General features: G+C 43.6%; 1 protein-coding gene across 5 annotated transcripts in view; it reads right to left on the bottom strand.

Moving 5' to 3' along the window:
* Nucleotides 1-11,936, bottom strand: part of LOC121678230 (capping protein, Arp2/3 and myosin-I linker protein 3-like) — a 37,895-nt gene extending 25,959 nt beyond the window's left edge. For all 5 annotated transcript variants that reach the window (XM_042057583.1, XM_042057585.1, XM_042057586.1 and 2 more), the window contains exons 1-15: nucleotides 11,782-11,936; nucleotides 10,035-10,129; nucleotides 5,946-5,996; nucleotides 5,769-5,828; nucleotides 5,362-5,483; nucleotides 5,111-5,205; nucleotides 4,688-4,758; nucleotides 4,352-4,425; nucleotides 4,179-4,254; nucleotides 3,978-4,066; nucleotides 3,606-3,700; nucleotides 2,752-2,838; nucleotides 1,214-1,323; nucleotides 841-918; nucleotides 301-377 (exon numbers count right to left, since the gene is read on the bottom strand). In XM_042057583.1, the coding sequence (XP_041913517.1) occupies nucleotides 301-377; nucleotides 841-918; nucleotides 1,214-1,323; nucleotides 2,752-2,838; nucleotides 3,606-3,700; nucleotides 3,978-4,066; nucleotides 4,179-4,254; nucleotides 4,352-4,425; nucleotides 4,688-4,758; nucleotides 5,111-5,205; nucleotides 5,362-5,483; nucleotides 5,769-5,828; nucleotides 5,946-5,996; nucleotides 10,035-10,129; nucleotides 11,782-11,836 (1,235 nt within the window). In that variant the 5' untranslated portion in view covers nucleotides 11,837-11,936. The remainder of the gene's footprint in view (nucleotides 1-300; nucleotides 378-840; nucleotides 919-1,213; nucleotides 1,324-2,751; nucleotides 2,839-3,605; nucleotides 3,701-3,977; nucleotides 4,067-4,178; nucleotides 4,255-4,351; nucleotides 4,426-4,687; nucleotides 4,759-5,110; nucleotides 5,206-5,361; nucleotides 5,484-5,768; nucleotides 5,829-5,945; nucleotides 5,997-10,034; nucleotides 10,130-11,781) is intronic.
* Nucleotides 11,937-14,047: the final 2,111 nt, after the last annotated feature.

Here is a 14,047-nt window from a genome sequence, read left to right as displayed (position 1 = left end):
TACACACACGAGAATGGGACGGTGCCTGAGGATGTTTAAAAATAAATCATTTCTAAAATTAGTTTGCCTTCCTCGCTAAACAACAAATATTTAAAAATATTTATCAGAGAACAAGACAAGAGAGAGAGAGGGAGGAAGGGAGGGAGGGAGGAAGGGAGGAAGTGGAAGACAAGGATCTGAGATAGAGAGAGTAATACGGAAAAAGAATGGAAGAGAAAAGAGGAAGAGGGAAAAGAGAGGCCAGAGGAAAGAGAGAAAGAGAGAGAGGGAGAAGACAGACAGAGAGGGGCGGATGCTGACCTGTGAGAGAAGGAGTTTTTGGAGAGATTCAAGTAGGAGAGGTCAGCACAGCAGCCCCTGAGCAACGCACCGAAGAGCTGACCAAGAGAGAGAGAGAGAGAGAGAGAGAGAGAGAGAGAGAGAGAGAGAGACAGCAGAACACAAATAGACAGTAAGAGAGAAACAGTCAGAGAGTGGATTCTGAGGAGGACAACAATAATTAAGTCAACATTTAAAAAAAAAACATCTAAAAATGGAATTGTTTTTGTTAACTTGTCTAAGGTCTCCACTACAACACAGAATAATATCAAGAGTTCGAAAAGGTCAACCACAGAAAGTTATAAAAGGAAGCAGCACTGGGAAAAGAAGTCACATCGATGGTGGGACCTTTCCACTGATTTAACACAAAATGCCATAAAGGTTAAAGAACACCCCTGAAAAATGAATGTCTTTATCCATTTCAAAAACCTTAGTAGGGTAGAAGTAGAGAGAAAAGACTTCTTTATGCAAAGCTATGAAGGGATTTTGACTTGTGAGCCACAAAGCGCGTTCTCAGCTCACCGAGTCCACTGAACAGTCGGTGCTGGACAGGTCCAGGTGGACCAGGCAGTTGGGCTGGGAGAGGAAGAGGTGCAGGTTCTGCAACAGCAACAAGAACAGACACAAACGGACTTTACATGTGAGTGGTAACATTTGCAAGGCAGTACATGTCTGTGTTTGTACAAAAAAGAGCATCTTTCTGTGACAGACTGCATTTATATGTGGGTGATCATGCGTTAAAAGGTGTGTGTGTGTGTGTGTGTGTGTGTGTGTGTGTGTGTGTGTGTGTGTGTGAGAGAGAGACAGAGACAGAGAGAAAGAGAGAGAGTGTGTGTTTGTTTGTCTGCGTTTGTGTGCGTGTGTGTGTTTGTGTGTGCTTTGTTCAGTCTCTGACCGAGGCGTCCTCTCCTGACAGGACCCCGGGGTTTTTGCTGAGATCCAGATGCAGCAGGGAGTTAGAATAGTCGTCACTCGAGCACAGAGCCTGAGAGAGCGACACCACACCTGAGCACACAGAGAGAGAGAGAGAGAGAGAGAGAGAGAGAGAGAGAGAGAGAGAGAGAGAGAGAGATTGCAAACCATAGAGAAAGAAACAAAAACACTTTTTTGAGATTTGTTAAATTAATTGATCCACGTTATTTAATAATGGCCAAGGATGGGAAAATGGATTTCCCTTCATGTATTATTTAAATTAATTAATTGATGAATTCATTAATTCATTATTTATTCATTATTATTTTCAATATATAATTATAACAAAATACAGTTTCATCGCATATAGACTACCTATTCAACCTCCAGAATCCACCGATAAAATAAACAAACACAGCATAAATAAAATGTAATAATTAGTACTATTATATCCCCATTGCAAACATGAGATGAAATCATATGTGTGTCCATTCCATAGGTGCATGAACAATTAAATTATCTGAATGAAAGATTTATCTACCTCACCACGGTGTTCTAAATTCCCAGTAATTACACACAATCATACTCACAATGCTCAAATGGTATGACAAATTCTAGTCAGTTCCTAGTCAGTTTGTCAGTATGGTGTTCTTATATTTATGGGGTATGGAGTTCAGTGATAATGAGCCCTGCATCAACAGCACTAATGTTATTGGTCTACACAGTTAATGCTTTCGTTATGGTATGACTTTGTTTATCTCCTGGAGTGCACATTTCAGACATTTTAATTTCCTAGCTTATGACTTCTGCACCTCAGATAGAAGAGCCTGTGCCATCAGAAATGTATTTGCCCTGCCAAAACAGCAGAATGAATTAAACTGTAAGAAATGGCTAGATACGAGCGAAAGAGATGGATTGGATACGAGATATTGTGAGTGTGAAAGTACAAAGTACACACACATTCTAACACACACACACACACACACACACAATAGAAGACAGAAGGAGGGAGCCAGACAAAGAGAGAAAGGAGATAGAGAGAAATAGACGAGTGTGCACTCAGGAAAGCTTTCCTTCTGAGTGAGCGAGTGAGTGAGTGAGCGGGCGCCCGAGCAAGTGAGTATTCTAGACAAATTCACCCAACTCCATGCTTGTCAGCAGAAACCCAAGCCCAGAGCCACCCTTGAGCTAAATCCAGTCTGCGTGCGCGGAAATATCTGACTTACTGACAGCAAGAGTGCAAGCGGGAGTGTGTGCAGGAGTGTGTGTGTGTGTGTGTGTGTCGGGGGGTTTCATTCATAAGTGTGCTTAATATGATAAGTGATATTACATCCCGGGAGCTGAACAAAGACTCAAAGCCTCCCACATCAACCGGATGAACATTTTTTTTCTTGATTTTCTTTCCTCCTGTATTCCATGAAGGGACGAAGAAGGAGTGGATGACATGTGGAGTGAGAGATGGAAGGAGAGGGATGGAGAGGGAGTGCTGGGAGAGAGGCACTCGAGGTGACCACCACCCACCTTTGGAGGAGAGGGATGTCTTGGACAGGTTGAGGAGACGCAGCCCTTTGCTCAGGCGACACACCTGCTGAATGAGATTGCACACACCTGTAGAAACAGAGAGCGACAGAGACAGAGAGAGACAGAAGGGAGGAAGGGAGAAAGGAAGGCAGATAATTCATAGAATGATTAATTACTGAACATAAAGCAGCCACCCTTATTTGTACTTTTATTATGTAAATTTATAATGTGTTCATATATGTGAGTACTTCCGTTGCTAGCTTATCTGTGTGTTTCCTCATTTTCACATTTACATTATCTTTATGGGCTTTGCCAATACTTTGCTGCATTGCAGCCATGCCAATAAAACTGTTTTATTTCAACCTGAGTTTAAGAGAAGGGGAAATACTGAGAGAGAGAGAGAGAGAGAGAGAGAGAGAGAGAGAGAGAGAGAGAGAGAGAGAGAGAGAGAGAGAGAGAGCAGAGAGGGCGAGAAAGAGTCCGAGAGAGTGAGAAACCCACTATGATATATTTCCACATCCCTTGGGCATCAGTTGACAGTGTTCAGGAGCTCGGCTCTAAATCTCTGCCAAAGACAAGCTACTTTGATTCAGAGTGACAAGTGAAGGCAACTGTCTACCGAGGCCATTACATAGGCACTGCCTCACCGCAGACACACAATAAATGGGTTGTAAGGGCAAGGTTTAAAAGGCAGTAATGGCATCACTAAACACAGGGGCATCAAACCACCATTTCTGCACCACTGTTCTCAAGGCAGCTGGGTCTCGGCACGGTGGGGGATGGCGGGGCTGCTGTGTAAAAGAGACAAGAGGAAGTGGCCCAAATGAATGTGGCAGGGAGGAATCGATTATTACCTTGATTGTCAAGGGTGTTATGAGCCAAATTGAGGGAGTGGATTACAGAGGCTGGGTTCTCGGAGAGGGCGACGGACAGCTTCTGAGGGAAGTCACTGCAGTATGACACACACACACACACACACACACACACAGACACACACACATACACAGTCAGTCAGTCATTCAGACAGACAGACAGACAGACAGTATGTCAACATGGATGGAAATAGTATTTTCATATTTCAAAAAACACTCATTAATCACACACTGAAGACATTACTTTACTAAAGTACATTACATTACTATAGTTTACATGCTATGCGTACTAACACATTGCTAATCAAAACAAACGGATGACACAGTATAACTCTAGAGGCCATGAAAACTCACGATTTTAGCCCAACATTCTCCAGTGTGATCTCCTCCAGGCTGGATGACTTACTGAGCGTGTGCAGAACTTGTTCTGTGACCTCTGAACCCTGAGAGGTCACATGCAGTGTGTCTGATCAGTGGCACCGACAATTTCAAATAACACAACAAAAATCACGGAACTCTCCATGCTGACCATTCTCAAGCGAAGAGGATACTTACAATCCGCAGGTCCTTGCAGTAGAGTTTAGTGAACCATGTGTTGTACGCCATGGACGCCACAATCACTGCCAGGTCCCTGGACAAAATGAACCCCCCACACTTGTTTAATAGGCTTATGATTTTACACTTACAGTATGTAATATGCCCTGTCCAGTGTCCAGTACAGAGTTTACCTGCTTTCCAGGTGACTGAAGTCCAGCAGGTTGAACTCCCTGTTGTCTTGGGAGTGGTAGATGGTATCCACATCCTAAAGAAGAAGACCACAGTCATGCACACATAAGAGCATTCGCAACCCCCACATATGTTATGTATAGAATCCTTATAAGAGAATTCGCACCCCACACATGTTATGTATAGAATCCTTACTTGAACATATTTGATAACATGTGATATGCAGCACTCAGAAAGTCCTGCAATTCTGTAATTCCCTCCTCCCTTCTCATTTCTTGCTCTTTCTCTCACTCACTCTACACACACACACACACACACACACACACACACACACTTACCCACTGCACCTCCTCCTTGCAGCTGATGCCATTATAATCACACAGAGCAGCATATGTCTCTGAGAAGCCTCCTGAAATAAAGCAATAGAAACAGGGGAAGATAAACATACAGATTAATACAGCGAGCAATGTTCTTTTCTCTGCACATGTACTTCATGTTGATTGCGTGGGTATATTGTTTTATGTCTATGTTGTTCTATCTGCCTTCTATATACCTTCACCGTCGTTTTAATAACCCCATTATAATGTTTGTCTTGCCTCCCTGCTTAAGCACCAATCTGTCCAGAGGACTGAATTCTTTACTGCTCATCTGTCGACATGTCTGCCTGTCAGTATGAATGATGATTTTTGTGTGTGTGTGTGCGTGCATGTGTGTGTGTGTGTGTGTGTGTTTATGAGCTTGCATTTTTTCACCACACTCACCACAAGCCCTCTGTGTCTCGACAGACGTGTCTGAACTTGGAGAGTACTTCCTGCTTCCATCTGATAGGTCACTGTCTGATTGACAGATGGATGGTCTACATGATGGAGCAGGATAAAGAGAAAAAGAAAAAAATGGATTACAAAAGCAATCAACAAAAAGGCCAAGAAATGATACAATGGCAATTTTGGATTTATACTACTCTTCTGCAACTGTGGCTTGGATGAGAAGATGCAACAAAAAAAAAACTCACGCAAAAATAGAGTTGTTGAATATTCGTGACAGGGCATAGTTGACATGGTTAATCACATGATCGAGGTGGTCTCTTGACTGAAGCCGGAAGGAGTAGGTGGACTTGTCTGTTTCTATGACAACCTGTGCATCACCCGCAGGCAGGGGGTAAAAAAAGGCAAAGAGAACAGGTAATGATGACAGCTGACATTTCACCAATCCCCGTCTTTTGTGTTAGCATTATAAACACAGCAGCACCAAAGGGTTATTTGAGGGAGCAGGATTAAAGGCTCTCTTCTAGATAAAAAAGTTTGGAGTAGTTTTGAAGGGCAGAAGGATGTTGCCATTCAGTCAGGAGGCAGCAACCTAAAGGAGCCAAGAAGGTTTTTGCATCCAAATGACGGAAATCTAATCCCAAGGCCTAATCACCTGCAGGTCTGGCTGTGTGCTTATGGAACGGATCTCCAGGAAGTTGAAAGTCATCTCCACCTGAACAAACAGTTTGGGGGAAATTAGCAAAGCATGTCACGCACAGTGAATTGGAAATCAAAGCTTACTTTGAATAAATTAAAATTTGAAGGAAAAATAGTCTTTTTCAGATTTTACCTTTGAAGGAACCTTCACAGCCATTAGATAGAGCCTCCATGTTGTGAGAACCTGGCAGGGATGGAGAATATAGAGAGCTCAAGACACGGCCAACACTCCACCATTTCAGTTCAGTGGAGTCAGCATACAGATCAGTACTGCTCTCTCTCTTTCTTTCTCTCTCTCTCTCTCTCACACACACACACACACACACACACACACACACACACACAGATATACACACACACAGATATACACACACACACACACACACACACACACACACATACACACACACAGATATACACACACACAGATATACACACACACACACACACTCTCTCTCGCTCACACACACACACACACACACACACACACACACACAAAGCCTCAGCCCACACTTGCACTGGCAGAGGCTAATGGACGCGGTCACAGGTTACCATGGAAACTGTGAGGGAGTTCAGGGGAAGTAACCCAGCATCATGGCTGCACATCGTCTCCCTACAGTACATCTCTCTTAAAGCCATGGCTCAACAGCACGCAACCCATTACTATGGCATTCTAATCTACAGAGACGGCGGTACCCAATATACATAATGAAGAACTAGGAGGAATGTTAGAAGAGTCTGGAACTTTCTAGTGATGCATCCCTTAGCTATCCTGTTTCACCTATGCTTGAAATGTATACTCCACATGCATATATATACAGTATATGTCTGCACAACTACTAAACCTTATGATGAGTAATCCAATTCTAAACTAGTAAACCATATGATGAGTAATCCAATTCTAAACTAGTAAACCATATGATGAGTAATCCAATTCTAAACTAGTAAACCATATGATGAGTAATCCAATTCTAAACTAGTAAACCATATGATGAGTAATCCGATTCTAAACTAGTAAACCATATGATGAGTAATCCAATTCTAAATGTTATGAAGCTGTCCCTTATGTGTGACTCTGGCTAACTGGCATTCACTGTCCTGATCTCTCAGTTTTTGACAGCAGTCAAGAAAAAGTTCCACTAACTGAACGGATTCAGGACTTCTGAGGTATCTGAAAATCAGAAACTAAATATACACAGGCTGTCCAGAGACGGGGAATAAAGGACCACGAAAGGAGGCCGAGTCGTGTGTGTGTGTGTGACCTCAGCGCAGCGTCCCGGTGACCGCTCTGACTTCATCCCTCTGTTCCTCGCTGCTCTTTTTCCGCTCCGTCACTCCACATCTTCCTCTTCCTCCTCTCTCTAACACCCTGTTACACCCTTCTCTCTCTCTCTCTTCCTAATCTTCGCCAAGGAGAAAACTCTCTATCCCTCTCTCTTTCTCTCAGCTTCTGTCCGTCCTGTCCACCGACTTCCTTTGGTTCTTATTCTTATTTTCTCCAATATCAAGCTGTCATCACCTTTCTTTCACCACATCTCTATATCTCCCTCTATCCTGGCTGGCACTTCGTTCACTTCATACTGTTCTTTCGCTTTGGTCACACTGTTCAACAGCACAAGCCCTCCCTCCCCACACACACACACACACACACACACACACACACACTTCTTCTCTTGTGCTGTGGATCTCTGACCACTTGCTTTCTTGTGTCTCTTCTTTTGTCAGCGGTCTGCAGTCTGTCCATATCCCACCCCCGCATCTCTCTTCATCTCCCTCTCTCTCTCTCTCACTCTCTTTCTCTCTCACTCTCTTTCTCTCTTCTTTTTCATCCTCCTGTCCATGAGCATGCTGTTTCATCTACAGGGGTAGCAGCATGGGTCCCCTCCAAGTGCATCACAAACACGCAATATTAAAAATAAAAGTATAAATAGGGAGACAGAGAGAGAGAGAGAGAGAGAGAGAGAGAGAGAGAGAGAGAGAGAGAGAGAGAGTGACAGCATCGCCCGACCCAACCTCTACCATAAAAGAGGAATCATACTGTGAATGAGGGAGAGGGGGAGAGCATTTGGAGGGGGGATATGAGGGAAGGTTAGAATGAAGGAGAAAGAGATAGAAAGAGAAAGAGAGAGTGGCTGTAGAGAGAGAGAGAGAGAGAGAGAGAGAGAGGGATGGAGAAAGGGGAGTAGGAGAGAAAAGAGAATCTGCTAGATCTCAAACACATCAAAAGAACCTGTGACCGAGATGGATTTTTTCATTATATATTTTTTTAGAAAGACGTGACAATCTGGAGACAAGAAATTAAGAAATAAACGTGAACGTCAAGAGATACAGTTTCATCTCTGGCACCGGCAGCGGCAGCAGCAGATAGAGATGTTGGGGATGAGACTGTTACCCCGTGAGACGAGTCTTTATCAAAGCCTCACAGATCAAAGAGCGGAGGCACAGAATGCCCCTCGCAGCCCATAATTATTCATTAATGAGTTTTTCGCGATAGGACGCCCGTCTCTTCGAATCAGATTTATTAGACAGCGGAGTTCAGGTCGGCCGGCGGTAGTAGAGGAAGTACGCTCAGAGCTTTCATTCACTCATATCGCCCCGACCTCAAGTCAAAAAAATTGGATCGGAAAAATCAAGGTAAATCTGCGTGGGAGGGTGTTGGTTCAAAGGCAAGAGTTAAAAGTTTTAGCTTGTCAGCCCTTCTGTTTTTGAAAGCCAAGACAGTTATACTGTATGTAAATAATATCGCACTGTACTGATGTAAGAGGGCCTTAAAAAATGAATGCCAAGACTAGACTGCACAAAGTCTTTCTTCTCGCAAAGAACAGAGACTGTCACCCAAAGCCAAGATATATCCCTCATAAATATATGCCTATGCAATGAATATGCGCGCGCATACACACACACAGACACACACACACAGAGACACACAGACACACACATACACACACACACACACACACACACAAAAAAGCACAAACTAAAGCTTGATCAGGGGGCAAATGGGATCAGCAGTTGGTTCACATGGATGCAGAGAGCACTTTCAGTTATCCTCTAAAATATTCCTCAGTGTTCAATTTTCAGAGGCATCGAAGGCTGGAAGGCGAGTCCCTGCAGACAGCGTTTATCAAAGCCCGCCATATATCAAAGGGCCCATGCGCCAAAATGCTCCAACTTGCCACATGATGAATCATTAACCAGTTAGAGGGTTTGGGGAAGGGAGGGAAGGGGGGGGGGGGGTCTACTAAGCTGGGGAGATGGTTGAGAGGAAGAGAGGAGGGTGGGGTGGGGGGGTTGATGACTGCTGTGCTCTGTGCTCAAGATGAACTCCTCAAAGGGAGCCATCGAGGCTTAGAAAACTTCCTGCATCAAGATTCCTCACCTCAAAGTCAAAAATAATTACTGTTGGATTGGGATCAACCCTTGGTAGCAGAACGGAGCACAGCTACCACCTATCTGCATCGGAATGAAGGGATCTGTGTGTGTGTATGTGTGAGAGAGTGAGTGTGTGTGTGTTGGGCATATGGTCACATGGGCATATGGTCCGCTCTGTGTGTGCTGCGGGCCGCACGTCGCCGTTGAGCCTGCGCCACAGCTCCCCCTGGGGGCCCGGGGTGGACCCAGGCGGTGCTGGTGCCGGTCCATGTTTAGAGCGGCAGGGCTGGCCCAGATAAGCATGGCGTGATCTGGCAGAGCCAAGGATAGGAAACGAGTTCCCCCCTTCTCTGCCCCACATTCGCTGATGAAAAGGGAGTACAGAGTGAGAGAGGGACTCGGTCTCCCCTCTCCGACTCCAAAAATGTGGTGGTGGTGATGGTGTTGGTGGGCGGGGGGTGTCATCAGAGAGAGGGAGGCAGGGAGAGAGGAAGGAGAGAGGGAGGGAGAGGGAGAGGAAAGGAGAGAGAGAGAAAGGAAAGGAGGGAGGGAGAGACTGGAAACGATCATAGCCTGAACAATTTCACACCAACTTACACAGTCCTCTATGCCCCATAGATAGATACAGTGGCTCAAATTGAAAATGGTGACAAAACGCTGTGTGCATGTGTGTGTTCATGTGTATGTCCACATGTTGAGTCAATCAAGAGGCACCAAAAGAAAATCATAAACAAAATTAAACTGAAATAACACTGAACTGAGAGGCAGAGGCACATAGCAAAGAGCTAAGGACAGCCTGAACGGCAGTTCAGTATCGATACCGCTGGAAGTAATGCTTACGTGCACCTACCAATATCCTGTCCTCTGATTTGCCGTTTTTTGTTTCAAGTTTGATGCCACGAATGAACTTGATTGAAGACTTGTCGATGAGCTTCCTGATGCTTTCTACAAGTGAGAAGGAACAGGGAAAAATGTTAACCAAAATATGCATATTCAGGTGAACATTGTCATCGGTTGATGAGTTCCGAAATAGTCGATTTAACCTGATGTCCATCATCATTAGAAACATAACCTTGACATTTATGGATTGGGCCTAGTAAAACATTCAGTCAAGCGCTCACATCAGCAGACTGCAATTTATAAGATTGGCACAAATGACATTTACACAAACAGTTAGTGAAAACGCATGCGCAAATGCACACACACGCACACACAAACCATCATCATCATCATCATCATCATCATCATCATCATCATCATCATATTCAATTCCAAGTTAATTGATTTTTGCCAAGTCATGCAAATCTCAAAACACTCCTAGACATATGCTGATCTTTGAAATGTGAGCTCCTGACCCCTACAGTACAAACAGACCACAAAAGAAAAAGAAAGGCAGATGCAAAGAAAATGGCATGAAAGCGTTGTGGCTGAATGGATGAGTGGGTAACAAACTGAGTGTGTTCCTAGCACACTGCAAAGAGACATGTACCTAGCTGCACTTGCTGCTTGTAGAATATGCACTCTTAAATGGAATAACACGAGGTAGCATGCATTATTTACCCACGATAAGAACTAGTATGCAAGCTGCAGTACAGAGGAGGTATGAGGGGTGGAATATGTGCTTTTTGTAAGCTAGAGGAGGGATGGGGTTGACAGGTGCGTGAAATGAAAAGCTGGGATTCCCTCCCTACTCTAATTACGGTATAGTAGCTAATAGATCTATCAGGGGTAATTAAGAGCCTCGGTCTCAGTGTGTGTGTGAGAGAGAGAGAGAGAGAGAGAGAGAGAGAGAGAGAGAGAGAGAGAGAGTGGGTGTGTGTGTGTGTGTGAGAGAGAGAGAGAGAGAGAGAGAGAGAGAGAGAGAGAGAGAGAGAGTGGGTGTGTGTGTGTGTGTGAGAGAGAGAGAGAGAGAGAGAGAGAGAGAGAGGCTAATCTTTGTGAGTGTGTGAGTTTTTAACGCGTAGTGATCTAATGTTCCCCGCGGCTGCATCAGCATGGCCCGGACGTCTGCCCAAAGATCGGGGCGGGTGAGTGAGTGAAGGGGGCCGGGACCCAGCGCAAGCATTTAACAAAACCAGCAGGCTGCGAGTATTCCTGACACCAAAATGATGGCATATTGAGTACTTACATATACACACAGGCACAATAAAAGAAACTCGGTGCCAATGCTATATTCAATATGCCAGTGCATACACAGCACTTTCTGCGTGGGTATTTTTAAGATGACTGTGATATTTGCAGGGTAGCCTATGTGATTATTATTATTATTATTACCATAACGCAACGAATATGGCCTTAGGCTGGGGTTTAATGTGAGCCAACCCGCGGGGCAACATCGCCCAGAGAACAGTAGCTTTGCTCATTATCACATGCAGTTCCCAGAGCATAGAAACCTAAAACGTGAATAAGAATTCATAATTTAGCACAAACCTAAGGTTGCAACATAAGCATGCTGAATAACATTTAAAAACGTGCGTTGCGTCAGGTAGCCTAGGTCGCAGCTAGACACACAAACCGCATCGTTTGCTAAAGCCCATCGGTCCGTGGATGTGGACGGTGATGCTCTAACTGATGTAGCCGTGGTCCCCGTCTCTTACCTGTGAGTTCCCTGGAAACGCTGACAAAACAGGAGGATGTCTCTTTGGAAGCCATGTCTCTCCCTCTCTCTGCCACCACCCCTGTCTCCCTCTCTCAGCGATGAACGGCACGGATTTCTCCTCTCCCATGCATTCCACCAGTAGCCTACGTCTGACTGCACTATCACTCCCAAAGCGAGAGAGAGAAAGGGAGAGAGTAGAGGTGGGTGGGTGGGGGTCGAAGGGGGTGGGACGAGAGATGGAGATAATCCTATGAAAACGATAAAAGGCAAAACCATGTATGTGACACGAAGTTTAAAAATAGGCAGTTGTTTGTTTAATCCAATCTAGGGTGTTCACAGGCACACAGAGGAGAGCATTATTGTATCACAAACTCCAGCTAAGCAAACACCCTAAATAAAACCCTCTGTGATTTGTAACCAAATCATAGCCAAATTAGGATCACCATTTGAAAGACGCACTCTAGTATTTTGCAAAACATTTCATCTTTGGGCAGCAATAAGGAGAGAGCAGACCAATGAGAGGAACAGACATTGCAATTACCCTTGATGGTTTTAGGAGTAAAGGTCATGCCGCCTCATTTGGTAAAAGTCAATGTCATTCACGATATCCAGGTAGAGAACATGGCATTTCCTGTGCCAAGATTAAACATGATTGATGATGAGACTTTCCTATTTAGGACATAGGCTACCTCACCACTTTATGGATTAAAAGTGCCATGTTGTCTCTAAACTCGTGTATTAATTTTCTCAACAGGCAATTGAAATTATATTATTCTTCACATCCAAACATCAGACCTATTGTGTTATGCTGTCATCCTTTTTTGCAATTTGCTTGAATCATGATGGAAAATTTGTTTGAAAGTTCTATTGAATCAAGATGGAAAATATTAGGCTACACTGACAGATTCTTTGTTTATAAACTTATTTGATACCTTGAAATAAACCAAAATCACACTGAGGCTTAAAAAAAATAATGCTGTAACATATGTCTTGGCCATGGGTAAAGGAACAACAGGAGAAAATTAATAACAGACATTAATGAAAGCCATATAGTAGCCTACATAGTATTGTCTATGGGGCACTCAAAGCTAAATCAGTCTGACATTAGCAATAAAAGATCTGACATATAGTTCTCCAAAATGTGCAATCTTGTGAAGTGATCAGTGTAATTTCACTTACTAACCACATGAGAGCAGTAGAAATATTCACATCTAAGGGTTCAAAGGGATCTAATTTGTCTGTAGGACAGCGATTTTTGGTTAAGTGCTCTGTGTCCCCTGACAGTCTGAAAGATATGAAATGTCTTTTTAATTAGTAGAGCCGAGATTTAAAAACCCAGACTGAGGTGGAAAACACTGAAATGTGACCTTAGAGGCTTGTGTTATCTGAAAATCCCATTTCTCATGTTTCAAGGCTCAGGATAGTCTGTTCAACCATTTGGATGACTATGTCCTGCGTTGATTAAAACGCTTGATTAAAACACTTCTTTTTTTTTTTAATTATACAAACTTATTGACCCATCCATGTTGACTGGTTGAGGTATTGTATGTAGGCTATCAAAACTTGTTAGATGGAAGTATTATTATTGCCCCAAAGAGCCACAAGATTATTTCCCCCTTGTTTCTTTGGTGTGGCCATTAGGTTAAAGGTTAAATTGAACACTACCTTTGTCTCACAGCTATTGAATTTTTGTAGCACACGGCTTGCACCATCCCCTACTAATTAGCCACAAATGATGTCATACTAAATAGTCAGAGGATGGTATCATCCCAGAAGAAATCGCCTACATATTGATTATCGATATCTACACTCAGGCATAAATACCTGCAAGCCATGGGGAACTGATTATCCAACAACTGTTTGATAAACTGATTATTTATAGCTAATTATAAAGTAAGAGCTTTGTTTTCTCATTTCAATTCAGTGTTCTTTATATCAACCTCTGGAATAACAATGGCAAGTGTAGTGGTCTCCAGACACACTTACCTCCAAACCCCAAAACAAATATTGTTTAGCAGACAGCGTCAGCATACGCCACGGCTGCTGCCCGAGACAAAATCACTCTGTGAGCGCAGACTAGCACATGGCAGTGTTTTGACTTCAGATTCACTAAACCCTGTGGTTGTGAAATTGCAGAGTTTATAGAGAAAACCTGAAGATACCAATAGAATGGTTATATTGAATATAGCAGCACTGCTTAGTATAATTTCAGGCTTTGGTTGCACTGAAGTCATTCTGTCAGTCCATCACAGATTTAAATCTAT

This window comes from Alosa sapidissima, chromosome 12 (assembly GCF_018492685.1).
Source record: "Alosa sapidissima isolate fAloSap1 chromosome 12, fAloSap1.pri, whole genome shotgun sequence".
Lineage (NCBI taxonomy): Eukaryota > Metazoa > Chordata > Actinopteri > Clupeiformes > Clupeidae > Alosa > Alosa sapidissima.
This window is presented reverse-complemented; position numbering and strand designations above follow the sequence as displayed.